Below are 20,192 nucleotides of genomic sequence, written 5' to 3'. Positions count from 1 at the left end.
GAGGCAGTACAGAGAAGGTTTACTAGACTGATACCTGGAATGGGTGGGCTGTCTTATGAGGAAAGATTGGACAGGCTAGGTATGCACCTGCTGGAATTTAGAAGAGTAAGAGGCGACTTGATTGTAACATACAAGATCCTGAGGGGTCTTGACAGGGCGGATTTGGAAAGGATGTTTCCCCTTGTGGGAGAATCGCGAACAAGCAGGACCCCAAGCTTCTGGTTGCTTGCCATTTCAACACTCCCCCCTGCTCTCATGCTCACATCTCTGTCCTGTGAACATCAACGCAAGCTTGAGGAACAGCATCTCCTTTACCGATTAGGCACACTACAGCCTGCCGGACTGAACACTGTTCAATAATTTCAGAGCATGATGGGCTCCATTTTACTTTTATTTTCAGTTTTTTTTTCCCTTTTTCCTTTTTTTTTTTGTTGTTTCATAGTTTGTTCAGTTTGCTTACCCACTTTTTTTTTCATGTTTGTACTTGCTGCTGTTCAATTTTCGGTCTATTAACACCCTATCTGTACTAATGCTTTGTCTTTCAACACACCATTAACATATTGTTTGCCTTTGCTCCACGACCTTCTGGGCAGCTATTCTGTGACCTTGTCCTATTTACACCTTCTCCTTTGTTATCTCTTGCCCCACCCCCGCTTTACTTGCTTATAACCTTTTACATTTCTAATATTTGCTAGTTCTGAAGAAGGGTCACTGACCTGAAACGTTAACTCTACTTCTCTCTCCACAGATGCTGCCAGACCTGCTAGCGCATAGTCATTACAGCACAGAAGGAAGCAAGCCAGCCCACTGAGTCCATGCCAGCTCTCTGTAGAACAATCCAGGTGGTTTCATTGCTCCGCTCTATCCCTGTAGCCCTGAGTTTATTTTTCTCAAGTGCCCATCCAATGTTGTCAGTCATCCAACACTCTTTTTGTCTTGAAAAAGAAAGCACTGCTTAGCCCTAATCTCCTTTTCTAGATGCAATAAAGCATGAGTATTCCCTATTTATGTTCCTAAATATCAAATTACAACTAAGTTAACTTGCAAACACTATTTATTTTTGTTGGAAATATTCCATTACGAACCAACCTGCAGATGCATTTGGGATTAGGTTACAGAAAATAAGTACACTTATGGTTGTAATATTAAGATAGACCAGATGACCAATCTAATTTTGCATGTAATTCCCTTTGCATTCCTACAAATATTAGTAAATATGGCATAGATGAAGTCACTCCCACCTCATTATAGCAGCACACAATAATCTACCTTCTGATAAGAAGCTTTCACCACTGTTGCAGTTCTTTCCATTTGATTTTTGTTTCTGCTTCCTGAGATCCTAGTGTATCATGCATTATAGTACCGTCAGCCCAGCATACAAACAACTCAAGTCCTGCAGCTTTTAAACTAACCCCATAAGAAGTCTGAGTGACAGAGTAGCCCATCTCAGATGACCTGGTTGTGTTCAGAAATTCATTATGTAAGAAAGTTTCAGTACAATGCAATTTGTCAGTCAACTATTGGACTCAGAAATTAATTTCTTAGAAGAGTATGGAAGTATTTATGTGAACTATGCTGGGGACAATGACCAGTGTTTTAGTACTGTGTTACGAGATTGCTTTTTTCGTAAAATATGTTTTAAGGGCTTATAGTTGAATTATAGACATTGCAGATGAATCAATCTCAGAGATGCTGAACTTGGGTTTTTTTAAGAAGTCACCAGAAGGTTCCTGGATTTGGCTTGTAAACCAGTCTTACTGGAATGCACCTGTCTATGGATAATCACCTGGTTTTGACTTGGGAAGATGTTTACCAAGAAGTGATAGGTCAGGAGGCTTGACTTCTGGACTGTTTTTAGTTCAGCTTGACTGTTAGAAAAGACAGTTGGTTTTTGCCTGCCAAAAAAATTCTAGCGCTATCTCAAAGAAATCCTGCATACAGTGTGCCAGTTTCCTATTTCCAACTGTATTTGAAGAAACCCTGCATATTGAATGGGTGGGAACTGTGACCTCGTTGCTGCATTTCTGCTGTAAGACCTATCTGAAGATCTTCAGCATGGCCTGGACAGAACTGTTCTTGGATGATCCCAGTAACAGCCATCTATACTCATTTGGGACACCAAACCAAAACCAAGGACCAGTATTCTGCCCAAGTGTCTTTTTTCTGTTTTCTTTGTAAGAGTGCTATAAACAAAAATCCCTTTTACTTTTCCTGGTTAACCGGTGTATCTATATGTGTGTGTGCGTGTGAGGGGCTAAGATAAATAAGGGGTTTTAATATTTCAATTTGTGTGTGTATGTTTTACTTCATTATTGGTTAAGACTTGTCTTATAAGAAACTGATAATTTTGTTGCTTATTAAAGAAACCTGCTTGGTGTGTTTTTTATTCTGGGAAAAATAGGAGTATATGAGTGACCATATCAGTAAGTGGGAAAATTTTTAATATATGGTGTGACCTGTGGAAAAGTGGGACTAGAATAAACAGTGCACTCTGCCTGCCTCAGTCATAACAACTGCCATTTTCTATATACAGAGCATAAGCGACATAAATATCTCGTACTACAAACCTTGTTGCATGAAACTCTCATTTGCACTATAATCTATCATGGTTTACCAAAGAATAAAGGTAACTTTAAGTAGTACAAAACAAATGCTGTTCAACTTCTGCATCCTGCTGGGAAATTCAGACTTACTGAGAAAGGGCACACGGATGGTTCTTTCATAATAACCTGAACTCTTGATCTCAGTTCGTCGTGAAGTTTTTCATTTTCAATCACAACAACTTGTACTCGCTGTTTCACACTTGAGAGCTCCTCCTGAATTGATCAATTACAAAACAGTGTGTAAGAAAGTTTACCAATTTATTAAAAAAACTGAAATAGGCATAATACCATGTATAGGAATTTAAAATGATCATCTTTCTCCCACTCTGCTTTAAAGTGATTATTCATCAGTACATTTATAAAATCAGAATCTTTTGAAGATTATTCAGTCAAAATTGTGTAACTTGTTCACAATTGCCATATAATTTGAAATCAAACTTTGGTCTTAATATGCCATCATAACTGAATGTAGTAGAATATTAGACTGTCATAAACCACCCAGGAACCCTAATTAATATCAGTAGAATAGAGGAAAATATAAAAGATGTCTTTATGGCAATTAAAAAAAAAATTCTGCAATACATCAATACTTATTTTACATAGTAATACATTAAAACTATTTATTGGACAAATAAACCAATATGTAAAGTGATTTATCACATCATATGCAATTACCATATGATGTGATTAGTAATACAATTATTTACACACACTTACTGTTCTAAGGATGACACTTAATTATATCTAAATTTAATTTGCATAATATTTTCATATGCTTCAGTCTAGTTGAGATCACACTAAGAAATTAGCTTAAAGATGAGAATAATTCAACATATTTTCTATATGCAAATAAATATTTTTGTGCAGAAACACATCTGTGTTAATAAATAAATCTGAACAAAAGTTGTTCAAAATGGCCAAGTTTCTAATTCAGAAACCTTGAACAATTCATTATATTAAAATTTTCAATCTATTGCTCCCATCAGCATTGACTTATAATTTTTTTCATATATGACTGAGTCATAAGTGCTAACTTCCAAGTTGCTTCTCAACAGCAACAGGGTTAGAATTCCAGTGCTATTTTCCCCCAATTCAGTAATTGCTGCAGTCACTGATGACTGAATATTGTAGAGCAGTGAAAACTCAAAAGAAAGTCTTTTGCCACTAATCTGTAATTTGATGGATTAAGGCAATGGGCCTAAATAGAGAACAAGGCTTTTAAATTTCTTAGCAAAGGGCATGACCTGAGCAAGATTGTTCATTTAGTTCTCATCTTGATGGATAAATTCAATATTCCAAGTGATTTGTGAAATTGTAGCATTCAGTATATGGGATACACTTGGAAACGCAAATCTTGAGTCTAAGGGGTAGTTACTGCATAAAGTTATTATAACTAAATAGTGTAAACCATTTTTAAAATCATGAAACACTGCTACAGTTAGAATTTCTGAAAAATGTTTTATTCCATGCACATTCAAATTCAACTGAACAATAATTTTTGAACTCAATATAATTTCTAGCTTGAAATATAATGGTCCAGATTTTGCTGTAGCAGGGCACTTATCAGTGTCTGCTGACAGTCAGACTTGTCCCTATACCCTTCAGGTCAAAAGGCCACAAAGTTGCTGAAAGTGCAAGCTGAGGGAAACAGAACATCTGGGACCCAAGTGAGCGAGCAGGCACCAGGGCATTTCCTTAACCAATGAGTTTTAAATATTGGGAAATGAAGAGTGAAAGGAGTGTGATTCAATGTCAAATCAGGCACAAAAAGAGAAATAAACAGAGGGATTGAAAGATTGTACAAAGAGAAAAAAAAGACAAAAGGAAATGTAAGAAAAAAAAAATTACATTTTTAGAATCTCCCAAAAAATTCAAAAACTGAAGGAGTGAGATTCCACACTTGTAAATTGTTAATTTTCCATATCAGAAAGGGTAATTGGCAGTAATTAATAACCATCACGTCAAGAAAAGGATATTTACTAATTCTTTGCCCTAAATCTTTTCACCGGGTTTAGTTAATTTTCACTGTGCAAATCTTAGAATGGTTACAGCACAGAAGGAGGCCAATACGCCCCTCACATCTGGGCGTGTACAGCAACTCCACAATACTTAATGCATGTTAATAGTGAGGCAGGCAGCGATATGCCACTTTTGCACACCTATTGGTGGAACTGCGCAATTCGGACAACTTAATATTCAAATTTAACTGCGTATCTGCACCTTTTCAGAAGTACCATTTGTGCATAAATAATGGCAAACACCATTAGCATCACCTTTTTTGACAACAAATTCTGGTCCATTATTTCATAAAACCTGCTGTGAAACAGAAGGATGTTAAAGGAAAAATTACAATTAACATTGAAGGGAATGTTATAATTAGACTTACAATCCTCTTTTGCTGGTATTTTCCAGACTTATAGCTCTTTGCTGAAGAAATATTAAAGAGGAATTTTTAGGTAGAAAGGCCATGAGGCATTACTGATCATGTAATTTAACAAATGACTACAGCAGCAAAAATAGGAAAGTTATAAACAAAATTACAATATCATTGTGGAGAGGAAATCTTTTCTTATATGGCAATTTTGAAGTCACAAAGCTCAACTGATAATTCACAATGGAATGGAGGTTAAAAATATATTACATTGCTTTCTACAGGAACCTACAGACCTCCCTCAACATCTCACAATGCCTATTTCAAAAAGGGCTTATTCTTGAATGCTGTGCTATATGTGTACTATCAGGCATATTTAAGATTGCTCTTCTATAGAGAAGAAAGAATGTCCAGAAAGTATTTTTTTTTGTATATCTGCAAAAAAGTGTTCAGAGATGGTTGATGTTACAACCAAGTGAGAAAGAGGTCAAGGGTTCCTTTCAGCCTTCACCTGGTCTTATAATTACAGAGTTTAATTTTAAATATGCTATGTTTTTAGCTCCCCCTTGGTGAATCCTTGTTCACCGCTTTCCAATTATAAGGCAAAGAAACCAGCACAAACAGGCTTTCTTAGGCTTAAAGAAGAAAAGTTGAAATTGATTAAACTTAAACTCTAATTCTGTTGATGCCTACGGATACATGATGCGCCCACGCTAGCATGCATATGCGATACACACGTGCAAATAGAGACAGAAAAGAGAAGAAAAGATAAAGTGGAAAAGTTTGAAGCAATCTCTGAAGAGGGTTTTCGTTATGGATCTTCGAGCTCACTGTAGAGTCCTTCATTGCAGGTAGATCTTGCTTTTTGTTAGGGCCCAGTATTCTTCTTAAACCTTGTTCGCTGTAGGAGATTTTTCTCTCTTGGGGTTATGTGTCTTCAGTGGATTTAGAGGCATGTGAGAAAGAGATGGGAGCAGACAGGAGAGATCTCCTCAGTCCAGGAGAAAACATTTCTGCCCAAACTGTTTGTACAAATTCAAAAAAACTCAGGTTGCCAAGCAGGTTAGTCATATGACTAGCTGGTTTGACCATGTCCATTTGTGTGTTCGGCCATCTTGGCAGTCAACCTGGAATGCGAGCTCCCCCACCTTCAACGTCTGGTGATCAAAAGTCCATTACGGGTTGAATGTGTCAGGGAATGGCTGCTCTTTCCTTCCAAACACTGTCTGTTAATATGCTAATATCTTTTCCAGCCACGACTGATCTGTTTAACAGGTCCTTTATTTACTCCAGTAACAATTTTAAATCAATGTTCATGACAAAATTAATGTGCCTCATTCTTGGGAGGTGGGGGCCTAGCATGACAGTTGAGGATAGGAAAATTTACATATAGAGTTGCCTATATCACGAGGAACAATGAAATGTATTATCTTTCTGATGACTACATATTAGACATTAGATTAACAAAGGACCTATGTATCACTGGAATCCATACAGTCAAGTAATGCCATAATCACCTAACTTCCCCAATAACTTCTGCTCATTATGAATACAGTTATGGCTATCCTCCAGTCGAGTGTTCAGCCTTTGCCTGCTGCTGAGCATTGCACTTGCTTCAGTCTCCTCCATTTGAGCCTTGATCATGCCCTCTGTCTCAGCCATGTTAGTTCACCTTAGGGTCAGAGTTGAGCTTGACCTGTCTTAAGAACTGGAAATAGTCGGGTTAACTCTCATCATGGAACGCCAAAATAATAAAAAAAAAAAACAGGTATCAAAGTATAAAGAACAATAATGGCACTGCCATGAAAACACAAACAAAGCTGCAATGCTGTGCTATTTATATTTTAACATGATTTGGTCTTACTACACTGCAGTAAATAACCAGCAGGATTCTGATTCTTTATGTAGCATTTAAAAACAATGTCAACGTCCTTGGTGAGTCACTTGAGCCCAGTGTATTATAAAGGGCACATCCTCTAGTACAACAATGACAATCACAGAACAATAGTTAGCGACACTAGCAGAAGTTGGTGAAGTAATTCCCTAGGAAATAAACTAATACACCACTTATAAAGGAGGTAAACTATTAGGTAAATGCTACGACAAATGTGCTGCATGCAGATTTTTCATCTGCTGTCAAATGGGGGTTTTTAAAAAAATATAAACTTTCAATAGAGTAGTGTGAATTGATAAATTGTTCTGGATTGCTGTTTCGTTAAAAGGCTCTCTCTGTTATATATAGTTACATTATTTTCAGAGAGCTAGGAACTAATTAGATAGGAACTAATTGCTATGGGCAAGGGTGTTCCGGGGGACCACATTCACTGCTGCACTGGAGTCCTATGATGTGTAACACACCAAACAAAAAAAAACTAAGCAGGTCTTACCAGGCAGCATGGTGAGCTGTATTAAACACAAAGAGCTCCAGCTTTTCCAAGTGTAAAATGTGATTATTTCTAACTTATGGGAACCAGAAGATATAACACTCTTTTCCCTTGTGTCAAGGGAGTGACCAAGCAAAAAGCCAATACATTTACATTAGGAGTTGCCTAGCTTATTAATCATTTTCAAGAATGAGAACATAAAGAACTAAGAGCAGGAGTAGGCCATCTCAAGCCTGCTCCACCATTCAATAAGATCATGGCTGATTTGATTCTGGCCTTAACTCCACTTTCCTGCCTGACCCCATAACTCTTAACTTCTTTGTCCATCAAAAATCTGAATATATTCAAGGCTGAGTTTGACAATGACCCAGGCTCCACTGCTCTCTGAGGAAGAGAATTCCAAACACTAACGACCCTCAGAGAAGAAATTCCTCCTCATTTCAGTCTTAAATGGGAGACCTCTTAATTTGAAACTGTATCCGGAGTTCTAGACTCCCCGAGGGGAATCATCCTCTCAGCATCTACGCTGTCAACCCCCTCAGAATCTTAAACGTTTCAAGATCACCTCTCCTTCCAAACTCCAATGAGTATAGGACCAACCTGCTCAAGCTTTCCTAAGACAAACTCCTCATTTCAGGAATCAGCCAAGTGAATCATCTCTCTGAACTGCTTCCAATGCAAGTATGTCTCAGTAGGGCGGAAGGCTGCCCAAGGCCAATTAAGGACCTGGGGGCTTAAAATCCTGGCGTAGCTCCCCAGGCCCAGCAGAGGAGGGCTCGTCCCCGACTTTTTGGCCCGAGCGGGGCCTCCCGCTCAACTTACTAGCATAGTTACCTTTTCCCCTTACAACAGTAGCAAAGCAGAGGTTTTAGCGGGTTACTGTCGTACCCAGGAGCCATGACTGGTGAACATGTACTAATATTATATTTTCATATATTGTAAAATAATGGATGCATGATAATAGTCTCACTGGATACAGGAAACAGGACAGAACTGCATCACATTGTAGTTAAAACTTTGTTCATTTTTGGACATATTTCCGGAGTGAAAAAATGTCATATCTGACAGGACCCTAACTTGCATGTAATTTTTTTGAGAATGAAGTATATAACATCTCTTTTGGGCCTCCTTATCTCGAGAGACAATGGATACGCGCCTGGAGGTGGTCAGTGGTTTGTGAAGCAGCGCCTGGAGTGGCTATAAAGGCCAATTCTGGAGTGACAGGCTCTTCCACAGGTGCTGCAGAGAAATTTGTTTGTTGGGGCTGTTGCACAGTTGGCTCTCCCCTTGCGCCTCTGTCTTTTTTCCTGCCAACTACTAAGTCTCTTCGACTCGCCACAATTTAGCCCTGTCTTTATGGCTGCCCGCCAGCTCTGGCGAATGCTGGCAACTGACTCCCACGACTTGTGATCAATGTCACACGATTTCATGTCGCGTTTGCAGACGTCTTTATAACGGAGACATGGACGGCCGTCCATGTCTCCGTTATATATAACATAAGCACAGCATATAATCAGATAACACATTTAACACAACCAGATTAAAATCTGACTTGCAAAAAACTAAACATATAAACTAAACATTTCTGTAATGGGAAGACAAAAAAAACAAAGATCAAGCTAGATTACAGGTTTTCAAACTATTATTTTTTCCATCTACATGTAGAAGGGAAGCAAGAAATCAGCCTGAAGTGGACTCAATGATGCTGGAGCATTCAGAATTGGAACTTAGCAAATACCCTGAAAGTCACTACGTCAATGATTTGGTGCGAGGGGCAAAGTTTGGAGGGGATGTGCGAGGCAAGTTTTTTTTTTACACAGAGGGTGGTGAGTGCCTGGAACTTGCTGCCGGGGGAGGTGGTGGAAGCAGGTACAATAGCAACGTTTAAGAGGCATCTTGACAAACATATGAATAGGATGGGAATAGAGGGATACGGACCCTGGAAGTGCAGAAGGTTTTAGTTTAGACAGGCATCATGATTGGCACAGGCTTGGAGGGCCGAATGGCCTGTTACTGTGCTGTACTGTTCTTTGTTTGTCACAATCTCTCCTGACAAATAAAGACATTTGCGTACATCTTCCCACCGCCACATTGCTTCTGTAAAAGGGATAAAAGCTAGACCACCTTTTTCAATTAACCAAGGGCTTTCTTCAGTCACATTGAAGCTCTTGTAGTCTAACCTCAAGAATTTAAAATAGTAAACACCCATGCCCTGTTACTAAGATAATCTGTACATGCAATAAATAAGCAAATTGCTTAAAAATAGTTATTCTGGAATCTCTTCTATGAACACACGATACCAAAAATATGTCTACATTTATATACAGTTTCCTAGGAAAGTAGGAGGTTCAGAAGAAAAGCTCAGAATTAAAAATGATCTAAACAGCCTTAGTAGATGAATTGCAAAATATTGACAAATGGAATCAAGTAGATTTGACCTAAAATGTCAATGATTCCCAAAACAGAGAGTTAAACATTAAACATGGTAAGTCAAAATATATTTAGCCAAACACAGTTTCACCACAGTACTCAAGACAACTAAGTGCTGGGGAGTATAAATATTTCTATCGAATATTCAGACAAGGAAGCACATTCCATCCCCATTTGTCTTGACCTTTTTAATTCTCAAGAAATTACTGAAACAAAAATGTTGATTTTCAAATATTCATCTGCATAGAAGGGAGACACCTTAGTGGTTTCTGCAGTGGAATAGGTCATGCTGTGCATACTCACTCAAATTAAACAGGCTTATTTGGAGATGTTTCTGTTTCTAGGATACAATGGAAATGATTCTCAATGTGTTGGGTTCATTTCTGAAGCAGGATCATGATTCTGTTCAAGCAATGTGTCACCTGATTACTCAAGTTACTTTTTTTTGCCGCATCACAATAGACATTGTGTTCAGATTCAGCATCACTGATCATTTCCTAAGCATATCTCCTGTCCCCTGCAAACTGTTGTGTGCTTTTACCTTCCCTAAAGGTGAGAAAACAATAAATGGAACTGAGGACTTCAACAGACATTAGCATACTGAACTCCCTTTTGTTTGACAGAATCCAAAGCTATAATAAATATTAATTGACTGAAGTCTTCAAGATTAGAATATACTTTTTGTACCTGATAATTCAATGCCATTTACCCACTTAAAAAGAATGAATTATCCAATAATTAGAATTAAGCAACTCTAAATTAAAAGTACTAAGCAATACCTTACATGAACAGCTAACAATAACCAGTATTAATCCTGGCTTTACTGTAGCCAACAATAAAGAAAGCAAATTGATGACCTAATTAAGACAAAAAAAATCTTAATTTTGTCATAATTGTTATTTACAAGGTTGCTTACTTCATTAGTCTATTTTTCCAAAACAATTTTTTTCCCTAACTTTCTGACCAAACTTTTGGTCCTAACTTGTGCACCATGGTTCATTAATCACTTTATACTGCTCCCTCCCCCTCTGCAAAGCACCTTGAAATGTTTTCTGTTTAGAGATTTAATATAATTACAAGTTGCCATTTTAGTTGTGGTATGATCCTTTTCCGGTTTTTGGGCCCCAACAGTCTTTTTCTACTCCTGATAGCCTTTTCTCTTACTTTCTCAATGAATGTTAACCCCTCATAAATAAATAAATATTTGGTGGTACTTTCCAGTCACAAAATGAAAACAGACATTCAGGGTATTGGCCACAAGCTATTCCCGGAGTACATGATCTAGAAAAAAAACCCAAATATTTATATAGCGCCTTCAAAATAATAAAACATCCCAAGGTGCTTCACATAGGCATTATAAAATTATGCCAAGCCACAAAAGAAGATATTAGGTCAGATGAGATAGGTTTCAAGGAGCATCATCAAGGAGGAAAGCGAGGTAGAGAGGCAGAAAGGTGTAGGAACGGCCACCAATGATGGAGCAATTAAAATCAGGGATACACAAGAGTGCAATGTTTGATTGATCTGGATTTGATTGTACAAGTCTGTCCATTGATCAATGTTCACTATGCTTGATTGCTTAAGCCTATGGTGGAGCTTAAGAGTTTGAAATTAAAACTACAAAAAAAGACAGCTAGGATGTTCGACTAAACAAAGACTGTTCTGTGAAAGCATTGTATTGAAATCTAGTAAGTCCTGAGATATTTTAAAGTGCTGTAAATAAATCAGTTGGTGACTTAATACAAGTGTGATATCTGCATTGCTCTGAGATAAATCGTATAAATTAATATATCCAGCACTCTGGTGTAAAGATAACAAAGAGGCCAGAATTAGAGAAGTGCAGATATCTTGGAGGGTTGTGGGAGATTACAGAGATATGGAGGGGCAAGGCCATGGATATATTTGAATGAGAATTTTAAAATCAAGACATTGCTTGACCAGGAGCAAATGTAGATCAGCAAACACAGGGGTGAGAATGGAATTTGGTACGAGTTAAGATACAGGCAGCAGAGTTTTAGATGATCTCAACTTTGTGAAGTGTAGAATTTCGGAGACCAGCCAAGTATGCAATGGAATAATCAAGTCCAGAGGTAACAAAGGCATGAATAACAGTTTCAACAGCAGATGAACTGGGACACGGGAAAAGTTGCAGGATGTTACAGAGGTGGAAATGGGAGGTCTTAGTGATGGCATGAATAGGAGATCGGAAGCTCATCTCGGGGTCAAATGTGGCACCAAGGTTGCAAATAGAATGGCTTAATCTTAGAACGTTGCTTGGGAGAGGGATGGAGTCGGTAGCTAGGGAACAGAGTTTGGAAAAGGGACCGAAAACAATGGCGTCAGCCTTCCCAATATTTAATTGGAGGCAATTTCTGCTTATCCAGTACAGGATGTTGGATAAACAGTCTGATAATCTAGCAACAGTGGAGGAGTCAGAAAGGTGGTGTTGAGGTAGAGCTGGGTGTTGTCAACATACATGTGAAAACTAATGCTGGGCTTTTGCATGATGTCGCCAAGGGGCAGCATGTAAGTGGGAAATAGGAGGGGCCGAGGATAGTTCTTTGGGGGAAACCAGAGGTTACGGTGTGCGAGCAGTAAGAGAAGCCATTGCAAGTAATTCTCTGATTACAATTAGATAGATAAGAATGGAACCAAGTGAGAGCACTCCCACCCAGCTGGACATCAGTGGAGAGGCTTTGGAGGAGGATGGTGTGGTCAATCATGTCAAAGGCTGCAGACAGGTCGAGAAGGATGAGGAGGGAAAGTTTACCTTTTTTTTTTTTACAGTCACGTCAGATGATTCGGGGCGGCACAGTGGCTAGCACCGCAGCCTCACAGCTCCAGGGACCTGGGTTCGATTCTGGGTACTGCCTGTGCGGAGTTTGCAAGTTCTCCCTGTGACCGCGTGGGTTTTCGCCGGGTGCTCCGGTTTCCTCCCACAGCCAAAGACTTGCAGGTTGATAAGTAAATTGGCCATTGTAAATTGCCCCTAGTGTAGGTAGGTGGTAGGGAATATGGGATTCATGTAGGGTTAGTATAAATGGGTGGCTGTTGGTCGGCACAGACTCGGTGGGCCGAAGGGCCTGTTTTAGTGCTGTATCTCTAAATAAATAAATAAATAAATATGATGTCATTTGTGACTTTTATCAAAGTTGTTTAAGTACTGTAGCAGGGAAGGAAACCTGATTGGAGAGATTCAAACATGGATTTCTGGGAAAGATGGGAACAGATTTGAGAGGCAACAACACATTCAAGGACTTTGGGGAGGAAAGGGCGGTTGGAGGTTGGTAGTTTGCAAAGATGGTGGGCCAAGGTTGGTATTTTGAGGAGAGGGGTGATGATGGCTGATTTAAAAAGGAGAGAGGGACAACACCTGAAGAGAGAGAACCATTAACAATATCGGCTAACATGGGGACCAGGAGATGAAGGTAGGTCGTCAGAAAGTTTAGTAGGAATAGAATCAAAAGGAGCAGGAGGTAGGTCTCAGAAAAGGTGTGCTCAGAGAGGACATAAGGGGAGATGGGAGAGAAACTAGAGAAAGATACGAGTTCAGATTTAGGGCAGGGGGGAGCATCATAGGAAGTTTGGCTAGGTGGGCTAGTGGAATGGAGGGACATGGCTGTTTGGATAGTCTCAATTTGGATAGTGACAAAGAAGCCCATGAGCTCCTCGCACTTAATGTTGGAGGTGAGGGTGGAGGGAACAGGGGAGAGGAGTTTAAGAAAATGGTTTGCAGTATAGAAAAGAAGCCCAAAATAGGATAATTGTTAACCTTTGCTTTTTGATGAATGTGCTACCCCTCCCCCAACCTCAAGGAATAACTCATTGAAAAAAGAATGTATGCAACCAACCTTGAAAAGCTTGACTTCTGCCTCCAAATGTTGGATATATTCGGACTGGTCGTTAATAATAGGTACAAGCTCTTCAATAGATGGGGAGCGATTTGAATCATTTCTTGATCTCTATACAAGAGGAGAAAGGGCCAAATCTTTGTAAACACTTCCTTGATTTAGCATACTTCATGATTCAGATCATTTATTTCCTCAGTTCTTACAGGACCTGGTGTTGTCCTAAATTTGTTCAGCCCAAGAATCCATCAATAAAAAATTACTAACTAATTTTCATTTTACATCATAAACAGGTCCCCTTCTCAAGGTCACAACAGAGGTACTGAGTAACTCTGTAACAATACTTCTGTATAAAATGTATCATTTTGCCACTCTCAACTCCCAAACTCAGTAAACAGTTTTCAGTACAAAAACAGTTGATTATTATTCTATTCATTCTCATCTGTACCCTCTTCCAGCTTGAATTAAGTCATAATGTCTCATCATAGCCAGTCACTGCTAACAGGTAAGCAGATCATCTCCAACACAGAACAAAAAGTGCAAGTTTATAAAAGTATTTTGACATGGTACTAACTGTGGCATGTAAAAATCACATGCACTCCCATTAAAGATCCAATTTTTTAAACCAAATTTTATGAACAGAGTTACCGACCTAAATCAAGTAGATATACATGACATGACTTTAAGACTGTTCAGTTGTTTAGATTAAGATATTTATTCAACTAATGTACTGGAGTCTAGACTGGCAATTAAAAAGGGAGACTATAGAATGGGAGAGAGAATGGGAAGAGGCAGCTACGAAAATGAAAAAGAGGGGAAACTTTGGCTTTTAAAAAGCTAATACAACCCTGATGTATACAGTTCTATTACTGCACAATAAACTGAGGGTGGTCATTACTCTTTATGGCAATGTAATGAACTCAGCTAACTTAGCACATAGAGTTTTGTCATTGTGCTATATTAGAAAAGCCTAAGTTTTCACTGTAGACACAGTAAAATGTTCTGATCCACCATCAACTGCAATTGTCACAAATTTGATAACTACAGATGATCCGAGATAAAGATTCTTAATTCTATGACTTCCAAGTTTTATCAAACTGACGACACTTTCAGAACACTAAAAATTGTTTCCAAATGTTGACATTAAAAAAAGCAGATGCGATAACCCAAATAGCCTGGAAGCAATGATATTACAATGTTACAGGCAGGATCACTGCTCTGCGGTGACTTGGCATTACAGGATTTTTACTTGTGTTGTGGGGCCATATTTTATAATTAGTCATAGAGTCGTACAGCACAGAAACAGGCCCTTCGGCCCACCGCGTCCATGCCGACCATAATGCCTATCTATACTAATCCCATCTGCCTGCATTAATTCCATATCCCTCTATGCCTTGCTCATTTAAGTACCTGTCCAGATGCCTCTTAAATGTTGATACTGTTCCTGCCTCCACCACCTCCTCTGGCAGCTCATTCCACATAGCCACTATTCTTTGTGTGAAAAATTTACCCCTTTGATCCCCTTTAAACCTCCTCCCTCTCACCTTAAATCTATGCCCTCTAGTTTTAGTCACCCCTACCATGGGAAACAGACTCTGGCTATCTACCCTATCTATGCCTCTCATAATTTTATATACCTCTATCATGTCCCCTCTCAGCCTCCTTCGCTCCAGGGAAAACAGACCCAGCCTATCCAATCTCTCTTTATAACTCAAGCCGTCCAATAATTCTGCACATTTTTCCAAGGAAGCTGCAAATCAGCAGTTTTGACTATAACTAACTGACACTTTTAGTCACCAGTATTCTTATAATGGTAGTATGAAAAAAGTCCATTAAATATCATTAATGCAGCATTAATGTGCATTGCTCTATTTACAAACACACATCAGGAATCAAATAACAGCCAGTCAGAAGGTAAAGGGTCAGGAGTGGAGAGCTGACCCCAGAGGAAAAAGAAGAGACTGGAAGCAGGAATTAATTCCTGGTAATCATAAATTCAGTCAATTATGAATGATCACTTAGAAACCACAGGTGCTCGATTACCTGGGGTAACCAAGTTATTATTCATTTATGACTGGATTTGTTTTATTATGGATCTGTATTTTCCTCCAATAACTCATAAAATAATAATATCCCAACACAACTTGAAATCAATACTATTGCTAACCACACGAGGGACCCCTCAACAGCACTGTTGCTAACTATATGATAAAACAAAATTATGTAGCTAAAAAGTATTATACATCTTAAAAATAAGCATATATTTTGCTATTGACAGTTATATGCTGTAATAGGTAACACATTACTGACTATGCTAATATATTAATCTCAGGTATTATATTTTACAGTGGTATAATCCCTTTCAATTGCTGAAAGTATTGTTTGCTAAAGTGACTGCAACTAAGAAGAACTTCAGTGATCTGAGGGTCTGTTTTCAGTGGGTATAGGGACAGTGCAGGGACCCAAGAGGTACTGAAATTCAGTTGAACTATAGCTCTGTGCAGAGGTAGTGGTAATATGTTAAATGCTCTTAAGTGAATGCAGAAACATTTTAAAATCTTATTTATAGATTTAGCTTACATAAATAATCTAATGGATTTGTTATTTGCAGAAGATGGTTTTATAGGGAAAATTACTGGTGTGGTAAATTGTTGCGAAAACACTTCCAAGCAGAAAATATACAACCACTACGGCCTCAATGCAATGCTGGATGAACCAAAATAGAAATACCATTTGATGAACTGAAGATTAAAAATATACACTTGACTGATATTAAAAAAGGTACAGGATATCACAGATGGCACCATGGTACAGGAAGCCATTCAAGTGGAGGGAGAAAAAAAAGGAATGTAGTGATAGTAGGGGACAGTATAGTTACGGGGATTGACATTTTTTTCTGCAACAAAGAGCGAGAGTCCAGACGGCTGTGTTGCCTGCCCGGTGCCAGGGTTTCGGACATCTGCTCAGGGCTGGAGAGGGACTTACAGTGGGAGGGGGAGCATCCAGTCATTGTGGTCCATGTAGGTACCAACGACATAGGCAGGACAAGGAAAGAGGTTCTGCATAGTCAGTATTTATTTATTTTATTTTTATTTAGAGATACAACACTGAAACAGGCCTACCGAGTTTGTGCCGACCAACAACCACCCACTTATACTAACCCTACAGTAATCCCATATTCCCTACCACTAGGGGCAATTTACAACGGCCAATTTACCTATCGCCTGCAAGTCTTTGGCTGTGGGAAGAAACCGGAGCACCCAGCGAAAACCCACGTGGTCACAGGGAGAACTTGCAAACTCCGCACAGGCAGTACCCAGAATCGAACCCAGGTCCCTGGAGCTGTGAGGCTGCAGTGCTAACCACTGCGCCACTGTGCCGCCCCACATGAGGAACTAGGCACCAAATTAAGAAGCAGAACCTCAAAAGGTAATAATCTCTGGATTACCTGAGCCATGTGCAAATTGGCATAGGGCAAATAAGATTAGAGAAATTAATGCGTGGCTCAAAGACTGGTGTGGTAGAAGTGGGTCCTGGTTCGTGGGGCACTGGCACCAGTACTGGGGAAAGTGGTGGCTGTGCCGTTGGGACGGTCTACACCTGAACCGTGCTGGGGCTGGTGTTCTAGCGAGCCGCATAACTAGGGAAGTAGAGAGGGTTTTAAACTGAATAGTGGGGGCAAGGAATCAAATTTGGGAAGATATGGTAAATCAAGGAGTAGACACAAGGCAAGAGAGAAAGGTATTAACATAGGAAATGATAGACTGTGACAGGAAGGGACAGAGCGTACAAATCTAAGAGTAAATCAACAGATAAGGCTAGAGGTTACAAAAATAATAAAAGGACACAACTAAAGGCTCTGTATCTGAATGCATGTAGCATTTGAAATAAAACAGTTGAACTGAGAGCGCAAATAGAAATAAATAAGTATGATCTAAAGCCATTACAGAGATATGGCTGCAGGACGACATAGATTCGGACCTGAATATTGAAGGGTACATGGCATTTAGGAAGGACAGGAAGCTAGGAAAAGGTAGAGCTACCCCTCTGTTAATTAATGATGGTATTAGTGCAACAAAGAGGGATGACCTAAGTTCAGGAGACCAGGATGTAGAAGCAGTTTGGGTCGAGATGAGAAATCATAAAGGCAAGAAGTCACTTGTCGAAGTGGTGTACAGGCCACCTAACATTAACCACACTGTAGGATGGGGTATAAAAGGAAGAAATAATGGCTGCTTGTCAGAAAGGTACAGCGACAATTATGGGGGATTTTAACCTACATATAGACGGGAAAAATCAGATGGGCAGAGGTAGCCTAGATTAGGAGTATATAGAATGTTTTCGGCATAATTTCTTGGAACAATACGTTCTGGAGCCAACCAGAGAGCAGGCATACTAGACCTGGTATTATGCAACGAGATAGGATTAATTAATGACCTCATAGCTAAAGCGCCCCTAGGTAGCAGCGATCATAATATGATTGAATTTTACATTCAGTTTGAGGGAGGGAAGAGCGGGTCCAAGACTATTATTTTAAACTTAAGTAAGGGCAATTATGAGGGCATGAAAGCAAAGTGAACTGGCATCAGGTTAAGGGATAGGTCAATAGAGATGCAATGGCAGACATTTAAGGGATATTTCAGAATACATAGAATAGATACATTTCAAAGAGAAAGAAAAATTCCAAGGGGGAGACCAGCCATCCATGGTTAACTAAAACAGTTAAAGATAGTATCAAACATAAAGAAAAAGCCTATAATTGCACAAAGATGGGAGGCAGGTCAGAAGATTTGACAGCATATGAAAAACAGCAAAGAATGACTAAAAGATTGATAAGGAAGGTAAAAATCAGAGTACAAGAAAAAGTTAGCTAGAAATATAAAGACAGATAGTAAGAGTTTCTATAGATATTTTAAAAAGAAAAGTAAACAAAGTGAGTCTGGGGAATTAATTATGGATAATGAGATGGCAGATGAATTGAACAGATATTTTGCATCGGTTTTCACTATTAGTACAAGTAACATCCCAGTATTAGCTGCAAGTCAGGAAATGGGAGGGAGGAACTCAAGCAAGTGGTACTGAACAAATCGTTGGAGTTATGGGCTGACAAGTCCCTGGGTCCTGATGGACTTCATCCTAGGGTGTTAAAAGAAGTGGCTAGTGAGATAGTTAATGCGTTAGTTTTCATTTACCAAAATTCCCTAGATTCAGGGAATAGCGAATGTAACTCCATTATTCAAAAAATGAGGGCGACAGAAAGCCGTAAACTACAGGCCAGTTAGCTTAACATCTGTCTTAGGGAAAATGTTAGAAGTTATTATCAAAGATGTTAGAGCAGGACATTTAGAAAAATTCAAGGTAATCAGGCAGAATCAACATGGTTTTGTGAAAGGGAAATCATGTTTAACCAAAATATTGGAGTTCTTTGAGGAAGTTGCATGTGCTGTGGATAAAGGGGAACCGGTGGATATATTGTACTTAGATTTCCAGAAGGCAGTTGATAAGGTGCCACATCAAAGGTTACTGCAGAAAATAAAAGCTCATGGTGTAAGGGGTAACACATTGGTATGGATAGAAAATTGGCTAGCCAACAGGAAACAGAAAGTAGGCATAAATGGGTCATTTCTGGTTGGCAAGATGTAACGAGTGGTGTGCCACAGGGATATGTGCTGGGGACTCAACTTTTTACAATTTATATAAATGACTCATATGAAGGGACCAAAGGTATGGTTGCTAAATTTGCTGATGACACAAAGATAGGTAGGAAAGTAACTTCTGAAGAGGACATAAGGGGGCTACGAAGGGATATAGATTGGTTAAGTAAGTGGACAAAGACCTGACAAATGGAGTTTAATGTTGGAAAATGTGAAATTGTCCACTTTGGCAGGAAGAATAAAAAAGAAGCATATTTTCTAAATGGTGAGAGATTGCAGAGCTTGGAGATGCAGAAAGACTTGGGTGTCCTAGTGCATGAATCGCAAAAGGCTAGTATGCAGGTACAGCACGTCATTAGGAAAGCTAATAGAATGTTATTGTTTATCATGCGGGTAATGAATACAAATGTAGGGAGGTTATGCTTCAGCTATCCAGGGCATTGGTGAGACCACATCTGGAGTACTGTGTACAGTACTGGTCTCCTTATTTAAGGAAGGATGTAAATGCATTGGAGGCAGTACAGAGGTTTGCTCGGCTAATACCTGGAATGGGTGGGCTGTTTTACGAGGAAAAATTGGGCATGCTAGGCTTGTATCCGCTGGAATTTAGAAGAGTAAGAGGTGACTTGATTGAAACAGATAAGATCCTGAGGGGTCTTGACAGGGTGGACGTGGAAAGGATATTTCCCCTTGTGGGAGAATCTCGAACTAGGGGTCACTGTTTAAAAATAAGGGGTCACCCATTTAAGACAGAGAAGAGAAGTTTTTTCTCTCAGAGGGTCATCTTTGGAATTCTCTTCCTCAAAAGGTGGTGGAAGCAGAGTCTTTGAATATTTTTAAGACAGAGGTAGATAGATTCTTGAAAAGCAAGGGGGTGGAAGGTTATCGGGGGTAGGTGGAAA

General features: G+C 39.2%; 1 protein-coding gene across 12 annotated transcripts in view; it reads right to left on the bottom strand.

Moving 5' to 3' along the window:
• sdccag8 (SHH signaling and ciliogenesis regulator sdccag8) overlaps positions 1 to 20,192 on the bottom strand; it is a 402,434-nt gene that overhangs the window by 367,942 nt on the left and 14,300 nt on the right. For 11 of the 12 annotated variants that reach the window (XR_010976277.1, XR_010976278.1, XR_010976282.1 and 8 more), the window contains exons 4-5: positions 13,640 to 13,750; positions 2,694 to 2,816 (exon numbers count right to left, since the gene is read on the bottom strand). Coding sequence is in view for 6 of the 12 variants with exons in the window: in XM_068045386.1 (XP_067901487.1) it covers positions 2,694 to 2,816; positions 13,640 to 13,750 (234 nt within the window). In the remaining 6 variants the exon portion in view is untranslated. The remainder of the gene's footprint in view (positions 1 to 2,693; positions 2,817 to 13,639; positions 13,751 to 20,192) is intronic. The other variant, XM_068045388.1, reaches the window with a different exon arrangement.

This window comes from Heterodontus francisci, chromosome 13 (genome assembly GCF_036365525.1).
Source record: "Heterodontus francisci isolate sHetFra1 chromosome 13, sHetFra1.hap1, whole genome shotgun sequence".
NCBI lineage: Eukaryota > Metazoa > Chordata > Chondrichthyes > Heterodontiformes > Heterodontidae > Heterodontus > Heterodontus francisci.
This window is presented reverse-complemented; position numbering and strand designations above follow the sequence as displayed.